This window comes from Phyllopteryx taeniolatus, chromosome 11 (assembly GCF_024500385.1).
Source record: "Phyllopteryx taeniolatus isolate TA_2022b chromosome 11, UOR_Ptae_1.2, whole genome shotgun sequence".
Taxonomy (NCBI): Eukaryota; Metazoa; Chordata; class Actinopteri; order Syngnathiformes; family Syngnathidae; genus Phyllopteryx; species Phyllopteryx taeniolatus.
Window position 1 is genome coordinate 23,268,895 of NC_084512.1, and position 14,467 is coordinate 23,283,361.

Genomic DNA, 14,467 nt, shown 5'->3' on the forward strand with positions numbered 1-14,467 from the left:
TTTGATTTTTCAGAATCCCAAAGAGAGATGGGACTGAAACTGAATCTATTCTCATCATAAATGGGACATATTACAGAAAACCTACTTTTTAATTGCTTTTTTGGGCAGGGTGGTGGGTCTCTTCCAGTGTTAAATTGAACAACCAAGTAGGACTGCAGCTACCAAATATTTTTAGAAGTGTTCTATTCATTATTCCATCGATGAATCGAGTAATTGAATAAACATTTATTTTGCGTTAATAAACACTAGCATGTGCATGTCAGGTGCAGGTATTATTTTTGTCCACTAAGGGTCCCCATCCTCACGTTCTACTGAATGATCAGTGACTTTGACTATTTATGGCTTGAAAAGGCAGGGCCTGGCCTGGTGAGTGACGTGGGTGTCAACGAATGAGAGCGTAGAGCTGGCCGGCTGTTAACAAGGCTAACCCATGACTCGGCATGAGTTTTGTCCATCGGCAACTCACGTACGAATGAGCTTTTTAGGTGATAACAATTTGGCTAATTTCAATAATAAGCGCAGTTTCTCCTCACATGACTTGGAACAGAGGCTAGGTGAAGATTTGCTATTTTCAAGTGACTACACACAAGCATTAGAGTAATCCACCGTATATTCGCGGATCACTATTCACAAATTCAACAATTCTGTGCCTTTTTTGTGCTCTTTCGTAAATGCACTGAGGAGCCACAAGGTGCCGCCAAAGCCCTGTCTAAATGGGAAAGTAGTAAAGTACGTGGTGTCATGGAGTTTTAAGTTTGACCTGAGTTGTTAGTGGAAATTACAGCGAGCCTTACACGTGCATTGCCAGTCTTTTTTGCAAGTCATTTATTTTTAGGGAGGGGTCCTGACTTTTGGTTTTCTTAACACACTGGGCTTTTCATAGCCTCGTCTCAAAGCCATTTGAGCTATTATTCATCAGCCTTGATATCCTGCTGAAGGCCCATGTATTAGGATGCTCTTCGTCCTCACTAGTAAGACAATTCGGCCCACTAGTAGAATGACAAGGATGCATTTCTGCACACTAGAAGGACAACCATGGCATACCAATAGGACGAGTACGTTACTGGAGGCAAAACTGTGCATTAGTTGACATCTGTGTGCTACTTGTACTATTACTGAAGCACTAGATGTTAACCAGCAGAAATTATGATTCATAAGTAGCACTATCAGCACACAGTTCTAAACTAGCACACAGTTTTGCCTCACTCGCAACATGTAGTTGTCCTACTTGTTTATCAATGTTGTCGTACTAGTGGGGACAAAGAGCAGACTAGTACATGGACCGCTTTAAATTGTGGCATACAACCCAACCACTTATTAGTTTTATCCACCATTGCTACCTACTGACTGCGGGGTGAAAAAAAAAGCTGGGACATGTTAGCTAGAGCCTCTTTTAAAGGCAGACGCGCAACCTTTTATCGCAGCAGAAGGATTTGCTTTGTTCGCTTACCACACATAGAGGCGTAATGATAACACAATGCAGATATTGTTTGGCAAGATTAAGCCTTTGATCGGAGATTCGTTATCTTCGTAGTCTTGTCCGTCTGTTTGTGGAGGGCCAAGAATCGAATCCAACTCGAAACGAGCTACTTGAGCCTGTTCCTTTTTACAGTAGGCAATTTGGTGGAATAATGTTGTTCCTTATGACATTTTCCTCAATAAAGCCATGTGGAGATTTGTGTTTGGCGCTGCTGCCCTCTATTTGGCAGGTTAAACCACTTGGCACCTGCATTAAAGGGGGCGACAGGTCAGGAGAAGGCTGGCAGTTGCTCCGACGACCAATCATCGCTAATGGCCGCCCATGAGGACAAATGAAATATTGGTTGTTTTGGTCTTATTCTGTGCAGCAGAATTATAGTGTTATATTTATGTTACTGTAACTTGTGATTTATATATATGGTGTATTATCTATGTAGCCATTGGAGGTCACCTGTCAATTATGGATGCCATGTTGTTACCCAGTATCTCCATTCCCGTCATGTTTATAGCATCGGTCCACAGTGACTTTGGTCAATTTTTAGCTTTTCGTAAGTGGATTTTTGGCAAAATAGTTTTTTGTGTGGCTGGAGGCTGTTGCACCCGCCGTCCCTGCCAAGGCGTGTGGATGAATCGTTTCCCGAAAAACACAGAAAAACGACACCTGTGGGGGGGGTAAAAGTGAACTAAAGAGGATTAAGTATTCATTAATCATAGTATTTGATTCACCTGTAAACAAAACGGGTAATCAATTGCAGGATATTTTATGAGCTATCAACTATCAATTCGGCAGCGACATTGCATGTTTTGAAGTGCCATCGTTAATCATGTTGGTAACAGGTCCCACTCAAACTACCATAATTAACACCAGTCGTAACATATGGAGGACAGATATCTGATGGTCTTTGTTAAAATAACGCATGTTGTCTGAGTAATAGTCGCCTATTCCTCCTAGAATTTCAGAATAACATAAAATCTCTATGTTGTGAGTTTTTCTTTTCGGAAATAGTCAATTGCATTGCTTTGCACTGCAAAGGGACATTATGTAAATCAGTAGCAGTACCATTAGGACGAACGGGTGACACGCAGCCAATGTACGAGTGGCATGCCTCAGGAGTCTTATGCAAGTACGCCACGCTTGCTTACTATTTATACAGCCCCCCGAGACAGAAGTACGTCTCACTTTTCATCTCTTATGGGCGTCACGTGTGCTCCTAGCGCAGAGAATAGATTGATTTCAATTCACACTCACTGGATACGCACCGATCCCGTGCGTTAGGCGTCCCGCTTTCCACAGGCTAAAAGCCTCGAGAAACATAGGCTTGCTATCGGAACTTCGCAATTACTTTGCCCGTACTTTACACTCTTCACTCAAACTGTCTGACTGTGCGGACCAGCTCCAAGTTACCAAACCTTGCTACCGATGCATGTCCAAACTACTTAAGGCAGGTTAAGGCATGTTTCCACTTGCGTACAGATGTGGGAAGGATGGAACTCCGTTGTAAATCCTAAACCCCTTGTACGTCCATTAGCCACCAGTACTGTCCTTCAAAACTTTGACATACTGACCACACCTCCCCCATAGACTTCGATCACGAAGAACCAAGTGCAGACAACCTTGGAAAAGGAACGTCCTGTTTTCAGCAGATGGTCCACGATAAAAGCTACATTGTCAGCCAGATCGACGCATGCGAGTCAAAATTAAAATGCAGGGATTCGCGAGCTTTGTGTAAACGTCATTTTACCTTGTCACAAGCTGAGAGGAACATAAAAAGGAGAGCTGCGGCTCATTATCGCATACGCACATACCGTATTTCTTCATTCACATGGACATCCTATGTTTACACATTCATCAAACATTATATACGGATGATGGCCGTGAAAAGTAATCATTTGGGGTGTGTTTTGTTTACACTAATGTGACATACAGTCACTATGTACCATATATTTTGATGCAGCCTCAAGTATCTTAACCATGCCAGTGCAATGTTCTTGTTTTCCCTTGTTTCATGAGGTCATAACATGTTTATTATTGTCACTGTTGATGACAGAGGGCCGCATGGTGGACTCGTGGTTAGCATGCCTGCTTCCTCCCAATTCCGAGGTTCTGGGTTTGGATTTCGGCTTCGCTCTACTGGGATTTGCATATCGTTGCTGTGCTTGCACGGAATTTCAGGAGTCCAGCTTCCTACCACATTCTACAAACACGAATGTTAGGCTCGCCGCACACCGCGCAACGCAGCCAAACCCGACAGGAATGGGACATTGCAAGAAAATGAAAGTTGGCGACTCACACCCACACAAGGTGGCATGATATAGAGACGGTTTATCATTTGTGAGATCATACAGATGTTCATAATCAAAGGCCATCAACTCAATATACACGCACCTAGAGAGTCCTCTCATTTTGTTTGAGCAGCGACAGCTCTCAAAGAGTAGATCTTGTATGCGGAGGCATCTAATCATTCGCCACTTCCTCACTCCAGAGCAAAATTGCACGGATCGATGCACAGACAGACGGCGCTGTGTGGTTTCTTCTCGTATAGAGACTCTGTCTGCACAAAGAAGCCTCTCTGTCTCGCTGCTCGCCGATCATTACCCGACGAGTCTTGGGGCTCCTCGCTGTAATTCCCCATAGGTGCTTATTGTAAAGGCTTAAATTGGGAGGATGTGTCAGAAGCGACAGTGAAGAAGAGGAAGGGGGCGTGTGGTGATATCGACGAGAATATCAGACAGATCAAGGTGCACATTAATTCCTGTAGTATCATAACAGATCGTAGAGGAACACGGGTTTGTTTGTCTTCGACTTCAGACGCCTCTTGGAGATTAAGGGTCGCAATCATAATCATAGTTCCCTCCACCACACACACACACACACAATAACATAGTGAGAAGCTCCAGGCTGGGCCAATTGGGACAAAAACCCCTGCAAGATGAGAGCCCAGTCTAAGTAAGAGTACCCCCTCCCCCTCATCCTCCGTCCTGCACTGCGCTGGAGCCAGATTACAACCCATTGGCAGACAGATTAAACCCCAACGGCTGTGAATACAGCGCTCCCCCTTTTTCTCAAAGGCTGCTACGCTACAGCTATAGCCAGACACTGGCGCCACATCTGGCCTCTAATCAGAAAATCCCCAAAATAGACAATCATTGTGGGTCAGAATGAATGTGCAGAGACAGGACGGTGGGATGGTGGGATGGTGGTCACAGGGCAGGAGTGTCCATAGGAATATCAACTAATCCACACCCTACACACTCAAACACGTAAAGCCCAGCGTGTGTTTGCGTGTGGATTAAGCATTGTCAGGGATTTAGGGGTTATGTATGGGCTCTGTGCATCTGGCCACCGCACTCCGGATTGATGTTTGACCTTCCGTGACCAATTGTTGAACTCTGCGGCGCGGTCGTCGGCAGTCGTGTTAGATCAATGGGCGCACAAGAGGTACAACGGCAGGGTTGTAAGATGTCACAAGTAGGCTACAATACTCGAGTACGGATGAGATTATAGCAGCAAAGTAACAGTGAGAAGATGAAGGGATGGTACAAGAGAGATAGGATTACTCATGAAACATGAATCTATGTAGCGACAAAGCGAGTGATTGAACGGACGATTGTTTTGGATTTTCATATTAGTGCAGATGACTCAAAATGAAAGGTCATGGTGGCCTTTGGGAGGCTAGTTCTGCTTAAAAAAAAAAACGATTGTAGTCCGTGGTCAGTCACAGACAGGATAACACCCTGGATTTGTTTCCAGTCAATCACAGGACAAACATTCCCACCGTCACTGAGTGGGAACCGAAGTAAGACAAGTAAACCACTACACTATCAGTGACTACATCGTAACCCATTTGTCACAATGTTGAAGGACTGATGAGATTGAACATTAGTGGCAATGAATGTAATAATACCAACTTGCCAATTAAGGAGCTCATCAACAGATACTTGAGCAAAAACAGTGCAGCAACAAATGTAGACCGACAATTAACAATAATTACAGGCATCCACTCTTTATCCTGTGCAGAAAACATAATTATCCCACAACCTACTGTCACTTAGTTGTGAAACACTTCTATGTGTATTCTGTATACAGTATCTGCATTATACTAGCCCCTGGTGGCCATGTTGAGCACACCAAAAGGACCACAATGTCAATGGACATTGAAGCATGAAATAATGATGCAAAAACTGTTTAATTGTTGACATTCTATTCAATTATGGTATTACGATATGTTTTTATAAAGTACAGTACAGTAGATTGTTTTTGTTTTTTACCATGTGAAAAGAAAAACAAAAAGCTTTGCGTTCATTCACTTGTATAATGTTGACAAAATTGGTAAATCATTTTTGTTGTTTGAAAACATACAAATCTCGCTTTGTGTTATGTTGCGGCAATGAAAATGCATGGCAACGGTAACAACGACATTTTTTGTTCCAATTGATTGAACCATATCTGATGCACTCAGGCAGATGGAGAAACACAACATGTCCTATTTTCAATTCACAATCACGCTGGCATGAGAGCTAAAGGCTAAAGATGCCTCGAGGTGGGCCAAGGAGGAAGTGAAAAGATGCCGTGTTGGGGGGGGGGGGAATGAAAAAATCCCCACCGCTCAAACAAAATATCATCCCTGGGTGGAACTAAGACTCACATGGACAATAACAGCCTCTTTGGCTCTGACCTCATAAGTGTAGGAAATCATTCATAGCAGGCAACACTATCAATGTGTTAAGTGGAAAGCGACGTGCTCAAAGTGGCTAAATGTCACCAAATGACATCACGTACTGTAATAGATGTGTGTATTTGTGACATGGTTACGTCATCTTTGCACTTTGCCTGGCGTCAAATGGTATATATGCCAGTGAAGCCAAATTACCAATAAAGATTTCATCATTTGCGTATGTTCTTGGGTTTTCAGTCAAGCAACAAGAAAAGCATGAAATAGCTGCTGAAACACAATTCAACGCCCACATATGCTGCTGCTGCTGCAGCTGCTGCACTTGGCGTACACAGAATTATAAGAATGAAGCCATTATAGAGATGGCAAAAAAATAAATAATTTTTTTTTTTTTAAAACATTAATAGAGCAAGAATAAAGATCATCAACAAAAGTCAATAGTACAAAAGGTTGTAATGCTATGAAAATTCAGTTTGAATATAGTGATATATTATTTGCGGAAATTCGCTGTTGGCGAGCTCGCACCCTATTCCCGCAAAATGAAGGGCTCCACTGGATACTATAGTTTTCACACACAATGAAAAATCATGACTATTTTCACTTTTTCAGTATGGACCGAATACTTGCTCATACAATAAAATGTCAAAGTATGTGTCACACGCAGTAATCATCTTTTCATTCTCACAAAACAGCGTGGTCGGTCTTTGATATTGTGATCTTACCGTCTGTGTCCTGGCCCCAGACGGCATTTAGCGAAGACAGGATGGCCATTCCTATCGCCAGCCATCTGATAAACCACCGGCCCCGTCGCATCTTCTGTCAAGCCTTATTGCCTGCCAACCTGGAGGAGGGGAAAGAGGGAGATTTTGTTTTTCATTTGAGTCGCATCACAAATATGCTTGGGAAACATGCTCCCCACCGCACAAAAAAAAACAACTTTCCTCCATCAGTGGGCTGTCACTTTTAGTTTGAAGCACAGTGAACAAAGAGAAGATGCTGGCAGTTTGGGATAAACCTAGAGTATTAGTTCCACCTCAATCTTAATACGTCTTGTGTATTCTTCTCTTGTGAGGCTTTCACCACAGCATCAGAGGGGTTCGCTCTGTTAAGTTAGCAGGTAAAATCGTAATCAAAACTGAATTGTAATCAAAACCACAAAAAAAAACGGAAAAAAAACAGGGAAATTGAATGTACATTGTAAAGTGAGCTTTGCCGCTGACTTGAGAAACGTCAACTTGTTTTTGCCAAGTACTCTCTCGAATCCAATATCTCTCTGACTTTCAATCTGAATTAATTTGGCATAAATTCCCACCAACATGCTCCGGTATGTACGACGTCACGCTGTTCAATTTGCTGAAACTTTACCATCTCTTAAACCCGCAACTCCCCGCAACTTTGCCCGGGCAAGTTCACAGCAGGCAGAGCTAATTCTCCTGCCAAAACTGACAGCGCGTGATAAAAGCGTGATTGACCTTAAGTGCAGCACTCGGGGGAACACTGCGCACCATTTCCCGCAATGAATCTGCCTTGTTACCTGCGACAGACGTGAGTCGACAGGGCCAGGCTTGGCACTCGGAAGCCGAACAATGCAACTTACTACCACAGCAAAGTGTAACAGGCTTCTACTTACAGTAGGATCACATTAGAAAGTGGAGTTAAGGAGTATAGTTCAGCAGTCTGTGGCTAAAAAAGAAAAGTTACTTTTAAATTGCTCGTATACAAATACAGTTGTACCTTGAAATACAAGTGCCCCAACTTACAATATTTTTTTGAGTACCGAGTCGAACCGTTATGTAAGAGTGGGGCTAATTTACATGATGAATCACATAAGAGTTTCTCCGCTCATGACTCGGTCATCTACGCTGGGTTAAGTCAACCCACAAATTGACCGGCTTCCGAGGTACCGGTATTATACAGTACAAGGTGTACCAAGGGTTGAATGCAGTCAGTGTGTATGAGTATGAATTTGTACACCCGATACTCCCTACCAGGCAACGTTTGTGCTTAAAGCCGTTGCGCTGATGTTGCTATGCATCGAATTATCTGAACGCGCCAATCTGCAACGGCTGTGTGAATGTGCATGTCAAAGTTGTGCTTCAGGCACAGAGCGAATTAAATCTCATCCGGGGCACTTTACCAGGAAGGCAATGTGAAAGAGAAGGGAAGCCTTGGTGTTTTCCAGAGTTAATTACAGTACCCTAATGCAGAAAAGATGGCCACAACAATGACTGAATAGCTTCCAAAAAAACAGCCTACATGTTATTTTTAGAACCTGAATGCAACACAGTGGCATATCAAGATGGGGCATTGAATGTTAATCAGCTTTAATTTAGCCTGTGCGTCCTTTGGAATCTACCTGGATCAGTCATGACCCTGACCCTTTCACTGACTTACTCCACTCAATATACTCTAATGAATTGACAAGCAATGTATGAGAGGTCACACCCTGAACAAATTCTCGACTAAAGAGAATTCCTTTTGAGTGATCAAATCGAGTCGACCGTGATCTTGGAAAGGGTCTCTCTGGGGGCCAACATGTGAGCAAACACAAACTCAGGTCATTGCAATAGAATGGCTGGCGACTGAAGCTGAGTAGCAGGTACTGCAGGATGCTGAATGTTGCACTCAAAAGATCCACAGCACCACAGTCATCTAGAGAGAGCTGAAGTGTCATACACCAAGAACAACAATGGTTCTTTTGCCTTTATCTGTCTCATCGTCGTGCTTTTTTGATGGCACACCTCACTCCCAGAAGGCATTTTTTTTTTCCAGAGAGCAGGCGATAAACTGTGAAATCAACCTTCATCGCAAATGCTAGGCCCAGGACAATAGGGAATGGCTCGCGACAACAACACTAACATTCAAAGTGGTTCCCTTTATCCTAGTCTTACATCGGCAACAATGGAGAACGTCCATCATTTGATGTCCATAAAAGGAGGCGTTTTGTTTTTGAGGAAAGTTGCCTTTGGTGTTCTTCCCATTCCATGACCACTGTCACTCATAAGTGACCAATGAAAAGACTGCAATGTGTCTAACGCTGATACCATAAAACCCATGGATAGTTCCAAAACAAAGGCTGGCAAATCATTATTAATCGAGAAACTGATTAGAACGCTTTCTGTTGACCAGTCAAATGACTGTGTTGTGTCTAGCTCTGCCCTTTAGGTACCCAATATTCCACGGATGGATCCAAAACGTGGGCTACTGAATACTGATTTATCGATTTATTGACTGTTAAGTTTTGTGTTGACATATCAAAAGAATGCAGTGTGTCTAACTGCGTTCTTCAGTATATGGCAAAACCCGCGGATGGTTCCAAAATGAGGGCTGCCCAATCATAATGAATCAATTACCCGATCATGATGTTTTCAGTTCACAAATCAAAAGGCTGCCGTGTGACCGTAAAACCCACAGATGCTTCCAAAACATGGTGTCCCAGTCATGATGTATCCATCAATTGATCAGACAATTGATTTATGGTGACCAATCAAAAGAAGTTCATGTGTCTAACGCTGCCCTTTAGCTAGCGTAAAACCTGCTGACGATTCCAAAACGTGGGCTGTCAAATGATGATTTTCGATGAACTGACTGTTGAGTTTTCTATTTATTCGTCAAAAGACTGCAGAAAGTGTAGCTCAGCCCTTTCGGTGCAGTTAAAAACACTCAGCCACAAGTCCGCACAGTTCCTCCTCATAGCTCCTCCCACTAGCGCAATGAACACGTTCACTGCAAATCACTTCTATAGATATTTTCGAAAGTGCTATGTTTGAAGTTAGAACTGCAACATTGATTTCTCTCATTTATACATCCATCTTGCACAGTTCACATCAAAAACTGCAGTCCTGTACAATCCACAGCTTCTTCCGTGTCTCCTCTTCTTCGTTTTGTGTCACATTCACATACAGTAGCACAAACTTCATGAAACCAGAACTGGAGAGATTTCTGACCGACCACTGAACGCAAATTACTTTAAGTGGTCCACGAGTCGTATCGTAAAAAAGCAATAAAGGTCAATATTTTCAGTGCTTGCTGGCTGGGCATCAACAGTCACTTATCAAAGTAAAAGAAAAGTATTTTCTGTCTTTTTTTTTTTTTTTTTTTTTTTTTTAACAGTGTATGTGCTTAGCTTGTTTATATATTTGTATAACATCGGCAGAAGCCTGATTACTAGTTTTCTTTTAGTAGATTTCTACTTCCTGTTTTTGTTCCCCCATTCCCTCTGGCTGGATGCGACTCAACCAACAAAATGTGAAAAAAATGATTTAATTTGGATATTCTGACTGGAGCATTAGCTACAGTCAGAATATCCAAATTGACTTTGACTTTCGAGAGGTGGGCTCGCGACGGGGCACATAGAAACATTCACACCTATGGACAATTTTGAGTCCTCAATGAATGAGTGATTGACGCACACTCGGAAAAGATCAAATGAAATATTTTGATGATTTTTCCTCTCAGATGTTTAAAGCATGACTGACAAGTCTCTGTGGCTTAACAACCAAATCATCAATTATATAATTGAAACATCCCTTCCAGTGTGACAGTTTTCATCATCCAACCTCAAAACTGCAGGCTGCAGAGGATGGCTTCCAAATAACAGATGCTTCAAGTTGCAGGTGCTAAAGGGGCTGCCTGTGACTCACCAAGAGAAATTAACCAAGTGTGCAAGTAATAATCCCGTAAAATGTGAATCTGTCCACAGTCTTTATGGGCTACTTATAGCCAATGCCAAAGGTCCTAATTCTAAACTAATAAAGAGGTCATCTGAAATTATTGATATGTCATCCATGGGCATTCGACCGGAGAATTGGATGGATCATTCTGCGGTGAAATTTAAGAAGCACTTCATCCACTTGTTTCAGTCTGGTCTGATAGATACCAGTGGTTAAAAAAAAAAATGTTTATAATTACAAGGCATTTGATAATTGCTTGCTAAACTGTGGTAAGCATTCACACTGAATCACAGACTGCCGTTTTCAAACGGTAACGATAATAACACCTTTGGCATCGTGGAATGAAAATCAAAGCGTCGGGGGGGGGGGGGGGGGGGGGTAAACAACCCCCAGCTGCGTAGGCAACAGGTGCAGCAATAAAGCGTCTCATTTAAGTCGGAGGAGAGAAATCACCGTTTTCAAGAGGCCGGACGTCTTCATCAGTCTCGCAAAACCAACATCCCAGCGCCTCCTTAACGCGGGTAATAGAATATAGAAGCTGCATCAACAGCCCATCGCCATTATTTGTGTCAGGTTATCGCAGTGAGCACGTAACAAATGACCAAGTCAGCTGGCAAGCTGGCACTGAGGCATGTAATATCATGGATAACATACAGAAGAATCCACTGTATATTACACTGTTTACCCTGACGTAGTAAAAATGCAGAATTGGACCAAAATATTTCTGTTTTAGTTTTATGGGAGGTCATGTGAGTCATGCAAAACATCAACAAATTCCACAAAGCTTCAGAAAATCTTGAAAAATGTGCTTTTTCTTTCATCTGAAAGAATAACTTTTGTTTCCATTATTTTTTTAATTGAAACACATCCTGGAACCGATGGTGTTCAGCCTACAACATTGAACTGTAGTTCTCTAAATAATATAGTACAGAAATACTGGTACTAAATAAAGACACATGCCATTTAAAACCATTTAATGAGTCAAGACCAACTTAACGGATAGCTAAAGATAGTTTCAAACAAAACCAACTATCAATACCATTAAAAACAATCGGAGTTATTCTTAAACCTCAATAGTCACCCTATTCAAACATAAGCTGGCTAACAATCCTAAGGAAGTCCCAACAAGATCACATCACAGGGATGTAACATCACAACACAAACTGAAAGCTGATCTTGGTTTGTCAACGTAGCCAAAATAAAGCACAGAACACCATTACGTGCAACGCAAAACGGAAGACTGAAACCGAACCTGCCGCCACACACACACACACACACACACACACACACCTGTACGTTTTTACAATCAACCCGCGAGCAAGAGCAAATGTAAGGACATTAAACCCGGTCGCAATTCATTACCTCCTGTGAGATACAATCAGCAGTAACAAGGGCGCCACTTTAATGACAACTGGCGCATTTGCGGCTCGTATCGAGATAAAGATAACATTCCCATTGGGGTACACATCCAATCAGACAACAGCCACTAAAACTTAATATCTCTATAACAATCTGATCAGCTATACAACTCACTAACACAATGTATAACACACATATTTAGCCGCGCTACACGTTCGAACATGTTTGCTGGGAGGATTACACATTCTATAATGTGTTTTTATAATAAGGGGGGAAAAAAACACTATCATATTGGACTTTATAAAAACAGAAAAACAATTAAATAGAATGTAAAGAATTAAACAGCGTGTGCATCATTTTCCTTGTGGTGTGTGTGACCTTACCACCGGGGGGCAGTATAATACAGTCATGCAGGCACAAACGAAGAAGATTTTCACAACTACTAGTAACTGCAGTAATAGGAGTCGTTCTTCGCATACGATCAAGAATATATGCCTGTGAGTATTGTTTTATTGATTGTGTACGTGTTGCTGCACCATTAGGTTTCAAACTTGTAATGTTAAGTGTCCATTCAAAATGACTGTTGGGATATTCCCTTTGAAAATGACAATTAAATCATTGTCTTTACGTCATATAACACCAATAGGGCGACCCACTCTTTTTAGAATGAATCATTTTTCAAACACATAACAGTGATTGATCAATGTAAATATCACGTCCAGTCAGGCCTCATTAATCGTGTCATCCACCACCTTTGTTTGTACAGCCCATGTGTAATCCCCATACAGCGGCTCCCGTTTTTATCTCTCTCTTCCAGGCTACATTATGGTCAAATCGTAATATACTGTAGCAAAAAAAACAACAACAAAAAAAGACAAACTGGTCACATGATGGACAGCTTTTGGCTCTTTTTACTTTGACTTTTTGGAATGCTTATTTTTTCGGTCACTTGTGTGAGGCAGCAGGATGATTGAATTGCTAGCATGAGAGAGTGCAACGTGAGGACTGGTCATAGAGAGAAAGGGAGAGAAGGGGTTATCTCAAAAGTGCTATCCGCTCACAATGATGTAGTCCGTGGTCATTCAGCTTCCCTCGTTTTTTTACAGTACACGTTTTGGTGTGTTTTAGCATGTTAGACTGAAAGACAATGGGTATTCAACAGAAATTGAGTAGGATGACGACGAAACATGAATTTCTATTGTGGATGTATCGTGAATTGCACTAAAAAAAACTTTTTCTTCTTTTAATATGAAATCCTCGTAAAATGGACAACGATGCTCAATATGTCATATTTATTCTCATTAAATTTACAGAAAATGAATGACTTTATTTTCATGAAATAATTATTCTCAAAAGAAATATGAACTTATGCTTTTAAAATGTTCAACAAAGTCAAGTTTATAATATTGCAAATTTATTGTGAATGAATTAATGTGAATTTATCATAATGTAAAATACAGTATGTTTAATTATATTTCAAAATATATTGTAAAATATACATGTATCCTTTTTCTTATTCTTTTTATCAGTTCTAATGGGTTTCAGTTCAAATCTATGAGAAAGTGCATTGTGAAGTTTAATTGTTTAATTCAATTTTTCATCAGTTTTTTTTTTCATTAGTTAATTTTTTATTTGTTACGTTTGATTTCATATTTAAACGTTTCATTTATAACATGTAATTTCATGCATTAGATTTCAAAACACCTTTATGGATCGCTTTATTTATTATTATTTATTAAGGGTAAGAATTATGTTGTAAACTTTATTCATTTACTGTCATCAATTTATTTTTAATGCTGATCTTATTACTATCGTGTATTTCTATTGTAAAAAAAAAGGTGTGATAATATTGTTTAATTATATTTCAAAACAGTTTGAATTTTAGTTAGCCACCCAGCTAGCTAGTTAGCTTTTTTTATTTATAATTGGTTCTGTTCAAATGTATCAGAAAATATATTGTAAAGTTTATAACTTTAAATTGTTCTCATCCTTTTATTTCACTTCAGTTTTATTTCATTATTATCCTTTAATTTATATTACCCGTCTGCGTAGCTTGACGCGCACACGTCAAAACTTGCTGCTGCGCGTCGAACGCCTAATTTAAAACCTTGACCCTTGTTTGAAACCTTTAATTGACACCCTAACCCTGACTTGAAACCCTACTTTCAAATCCGAGCCCTGGTTAAATCCCGTGTTTGAAACCCTAATCTTGTTTTAAAACCTACATCTGAACCCAGGCTTGGACCTTTAAAACCGTAACCCTTGCTTGAAACCCTGACCATA

At 41.0% G+C, this 14,467-nt stretch overlaps 1 protein-coding gene across 8 annotated transcripts in view; it reads right to left on the reverse strand.

The window, feature by feature from the left end:
- The window catches only part of LOC133485627 (protocadherin-15-like), a 215,984-nt gene that overhangs the window by 142,186 nt on the left and 59,331 nt on the right, over nt 1–14,467 (reverse strand). For all 8 annotated transcript variants that reach the window (XM_061789632.1, XM_061789631.1, XM_061789630.1 and 5 more), the window contains one exon: nt 6,875–6,993. In XM_061789632.1, the coding sequence (XP_061645616.1) occupies nt 6,875–6,965 (91 nt within the window). In that variant the 5' untranslated portion in view covers nt 6,966–6,993. The remainder of the gene's footprint in view (nt 1–6,874; nt 6,994–14,467) is intronic.